Below are 4260 nucleotides of genomic sequence, written 5' to 3'. Positions count from 1 at the left end.
ATCCTTAGATATGATTACTCCACAAGCCTTAGCCTTTGCTAGAATGTAATGTATGTAAATTTTGATATCCTTAGATATGATTACTCCACAAGCCTTAGCCTTTGCTAGAATGTAATGTATGTACATTTTGATATCCTTAGAGATATGATTACTTCACAAGCCTTAGCCTTTTCTAGAATGTTGTGTATGTAAGGGCCACCATTAAGGGTAGCATTACCGATTCAGGCTACGTTAAGGTCATAGAACACAACCTATTTGCGAAAAATGAAAGGAAGGTCCATAGATGGCCCACTAAGATATGTGAGTCTTGGAAAGCGATGATGGAGAGCAACTTGTATATTTCCAATCTTTGAAAGGTATAAATACAGAAAACTTTTTGCATGCAAGCTGTAGATTCCAATCTTTGCAAAGTAGAAACACATAAGACATCTTGCATGCAGGGCCCCGGGGGGGGGGGGGGGGGAAGGGACTTGGAAGTAGGACAAAGTGTGGTACCTTGTGGGGCTTAATGGCAAAACTTAACGGTTTGCTTCCTAGAGAGAGAGAGAAGGTTGATGGGGGGCACATGGGTGCCTGCTTGTCCCGGCTTTCGAGTTCAGTCCTCCAAGTCTGCATGGCAGTTCGTTCTCTGTGCAGTGGGCTAGTGTAAAAACCCGATAAGCAAAGGTGTATAGCATGGCACACGACATGGAAAATTAACAAGACCCGAGTTTAAGCTATAGTAAGTATGCTACTTGGTATCCCAAAAAAAAAAGGAAAAAATTAAATGGAGATGAGGTCCGGAGGGCTAGAGCAGCCCAAGACAAACGCAGTGGATTTCCCATTGCTCGAGATGGGCGCAGCAGGAGGAGGATGTGGTGGTGCTGCTGATGATGGTGTTTGGGGCCCTGTTTTAACCTTCTTCTTGGGAACATCAGTGAGCATCTGCACTACCTCACGCATTGTTGGGCGTTGCATTGGCAGGTCCACAAGGCAGTGCAGAGCCACCCTCAGCACCAGCATCACCTCCCCCATCACCGCTTCCCCCACAAAATCCACCCCCATCCTCGAGTCTAGCACCTCCAACACTCCCTCCCTTGTCTGCACCTTCCTCCTCACCCACTGCGCTATGTCCACCCCCTCCCCAAACTCCGGCTCAAATGGCCGCCTACCCGTCAGGAGCTCCAGCAGCACAACCCCGAAGCTGTAGATGTCACTCTTCTCGTCCACCTTCAAGGTGTACACGTACTCTGCGAAGAGCAAATTGAGCATCACCACATAGTGTTAAAAAATTTTTTAAGACCAGACAAACTAACCCAAATTTCTTGATGAAGGATTGATTACCTGGGGCTATGTAGCCATATGAACCTGCAATTGAAGACATGGACTCCGGATAATCTAAAACCTTAGCCAGCCCAAAGTCCGCAACATGAGCTTCGTACTTGGAATCCAGCAGAATGTTATTGGACTTCACATCGCGATGCACGATGAGAGGGGAGCAATCGTGATGTAGGTAACGCAAACCATTTGCAGCTTCCACTGCAATCTTGTACCTCTTGGCCCAATCCAGCGAGCCTCCTCTTGGCCCATGCAGCAGCTCGCCCAAGCTCCCATTAGGCATGTATTCATACACGAGGAAATTGGTCTCCCTGCTCGAACAGCAGCCCAGCAGCCTCACTATGTTCCTGTGCCTTATCTTGCCCAATGTCTGTATTTCTGCCGAAAAACCATGGTCATCCACCCCACCGACGCCAACCTCAGCAGTAGCTTTGCTGTAGGTGCCTGGCAACCTCTTCACGGCCACATAGCCGGACGGTGTGGCGCATTTGTAAACAGTGCCCGACCCGCCTTTGCCTATGATGTTATCATCTGTGAGACAAACAAGCACATGGTTTGCTGTGAAGTCCAGCTTTTGGAAAGCGGTTAGCTTCCATGGGCTGTCCAGTACTCCATCTCTTCCAAGCAACGCACAAAAAGCATGCCGGTTGCAGAACACCCCCACCACAAACACGACCACAGTGAGAGATGAGATGATGCCCACGATCACCCAGTACATGAGGGCTGGCTCGCTTTGTACCCTGTGGCGGAGCTGAGCGGAGGAGTCTGCCGAGCTGCAGGGGACCAGCTGAGCCCCGCAGAGACCTGCATTGCCTATAAATAAGCTCGCATTGAAGGTAGCAAATTGGCCTTGATCAGGGATGATTCCCGACAGATTGTTGAAGGAGAAATCGGCCGCTGTGAGGGTCTGCATTCGCTGGAAAGCGGAAGGTATTGCTCCGGACAAGTGATTCCTGGATAAGTTGAGGAAATCAAGAACCCCTAGATTCCAAAGTTCGGCAGGAATCTCGCCCTCCAGCTCGTTTCGGCTGAGGTCCATGTAGGTGAGATCCCCACACTGGTCCAATGCAGCCGGAATGGAGCCGCCCAGGGAGTTCCCGCTGCAATCCAGCTTTGATAGATGCTTCAAGCTACTCATCTCCGGCGGAATGTTGCCGACAAGCGCATTGCCGGGCAACAGCAGCGTTTGAAGGGTGGACAAGTTGCTGATGCTCGCCGGTATGGAACCGCTCAGCTGATTGCTGGACAAATCAAGCCGACCCAACTTGGTGTTAAAAGGAATGTTGGAGGGAATGCTCCCATTGAGTTGATTGAAGGGAATCTCCATCATCTGCAGCGAAGGGAGCGCCAGCAATGCCGAAGGGAAAGCCCCAGATAACTGATTCTGGCCTAATCTGATGCGAACAAGCTCGCTGCAGCTCCCTAAGCTCTCTGGAATGGGCCCTGTGAAGAAATTGTTGAAAAGAACCAGCCTTCGAAGGTTACCCCCCGAGCAGAGATACGGTGGAATGCGGCCAGTCAAGGAGTTCGAAGAGAGGTCTACAATCACAAGGTTTCTGTTCGAGCCAAGCTGCTGGGGCACAGTGCCAGTCATGTTGTTCTCCCACAGAGACAGGACTTGCAGGGAGGGGAGGTCCCCAATGAAAGAGGGGATTCCGCCATGGATTTGATTGCGGAAAAGGTTGAGCAGCTCCAAGTTGATCAGATTGCTGAACTGCTGAGGAATGTGGCCAAAGAGAAGATTGTTGGAGAGATCAAGGGACCTCAAGCTCACCAAGTGGCCGAGCTCCGGCGGAATGGGGCCTGTGAGGGAGTTTATTTGAAGAAAGAGGGAATCAAGCTTGGTGAGGTTTTGAAGGTGGGCAGGAATACTGCCGGTGAGCCCACAGTCCGCCATATCCAAGCGAACCAGTTCAGTGAGACGACCCAGAGCAGAAGGAATCCCACCGTTGAATAGGTTAAAGTAGCCCAGATAAAGCTCCTGCAAGAGGGCAAGGTTGCCGAGCTCCACAGGAATTCTTCCCGTCAAGGAGTTACCTGAGAGGCCCAAATAGATGAGGTTCTGCAGAGCGCCATACTGGGGCGGGATGGAGCCATCGAAGTAGTTGCCTCCGAGGTGGAGATGGCGCATGCGGGCGAGCTTGCTGATTTGCAAAGGAAGAGGCCCCGTAAAGTTGTTGTTGTAGGCGTCGAGCACCTCCAGAGACACGAGCTTGCTCAAGTTCTGAGACGGGAAGTGGTCGCCCAGAAGGTTGTTGGAGATGTTTAAGTAGCGCAGGCTGCATCCAATGTCGCAAAGCTCCGAGGGAAGCCCACCGGTCAGATTGTTCACAGCAAGGGAGAGGTTGACCAGGTTGTGCAGCCGCCCAATTTCAGGAGAGAGGGTGCCGGAGAGGTTGAGGTTGGAGAGGTCCAAGGCCTCCACCACCAGCATTGAACCCCAGCGTGCTGTGCTAGACATGCTGCAATGCACACCATTCCACTTGCAGGGGGTGCTGGTGTAGTTGACAGCTCCATCGTCTTGCAGCAGCACCACCCAGTCGTTCAAATGCCCCATTGGGTCCTCTAAGCTCTGCTTGAGCGCTATCAATGCATCTATTTCATCATCGATAGGGGCAGAGCCCGCGCGGTGAGAGAAGAAAGCTAACATTACGAGCATGCAGGAGAAGGCCAAGATGGTGAAACTACAAGAACCCATCCTCTCTCTCTCTCTCTCTCTCTCTCTGTCTCTCCGCTCTCTCTCTCTCTCTCTATCTCTGCGCGCGCGCGCCCCGCGCAAGGAACACACAGCTCAATTGCGAGGTTCTATGTGAAGAAGAAGGGGCGCCCTTGAACTAGTAGCTTGTTGCATGGCCAGCAATGAAGGCGAAGGAAAGAACTTTAAAGAATGAGAAAAGCCAAACCAAGAGAGGTAGTGAAAGGGTGAGTGCAAATGCGTATTGT

General features: G+C 51.3%; 1 protein-coding gene across 1 annotated transcript; it reads right to left on the bottom strand.

The window, feature by feature from the left end:
* Positions 1-307: 307 nt before the first annotated feature.
* LOC147641151 (uncharacterized) lies at positions 308-4172 on the bottom strand. The gene is made up of 2 exons (XM_086818692.1): positions 1324-4172; positions 308-1229 (listed from the first exon to the last, which is right to left on the bottom strand). Exons 1-2 carry the CDS (start codon positions 4013-4015, stop codon positions 763-765), a joined length of 3159 nt encoding a protein of 1052 aa, XP_086674818.1. The 5' UTR covers positions 4016-4172; the 3' UTR covers positions 308-762.
* Positions 4173-4260: the final 88 nt, after the last annotated feature.

The sequence above is a fragment of the Cibotium barometz genome, chromosome 2, assembly GCF_041138505.1.
Source record: "Cibotium barometz isolate CiBa-2024 chromosome 2, ASM4113850v1, whole genome shotgun sequence".
NCBI classification, from domain to species: Eukaryota; Viridiplantae; Streptophyta; class Polypodiopsida; order Cyatheales; family Cibotiaceae; genus Cibotium; species Cibotium barometz.
The sequence above is the reverse complement of the archived record's forward strand: the minus strand, read 5'-3'. Positions and strand labels throughout refer to the sequence as shown.

Bases quoted from the DNA above. Each gene is read 5' to 3' on its own strand.
- LOC147641151 (XM_086818692.1), bottom strand. From the start codon at position 4,015: ATGGGTTCTTGTAGTTTCACCATCTTGGCCTTCTCCTGCATGCTCGTA. The intron at 1,230-1,323 runs GTAATCAATCCT...TGCTCTTCGCAG, and splicing joins ATATGGCTACATAGCCCCAG to AGTACGTGTACACCTTGAAG.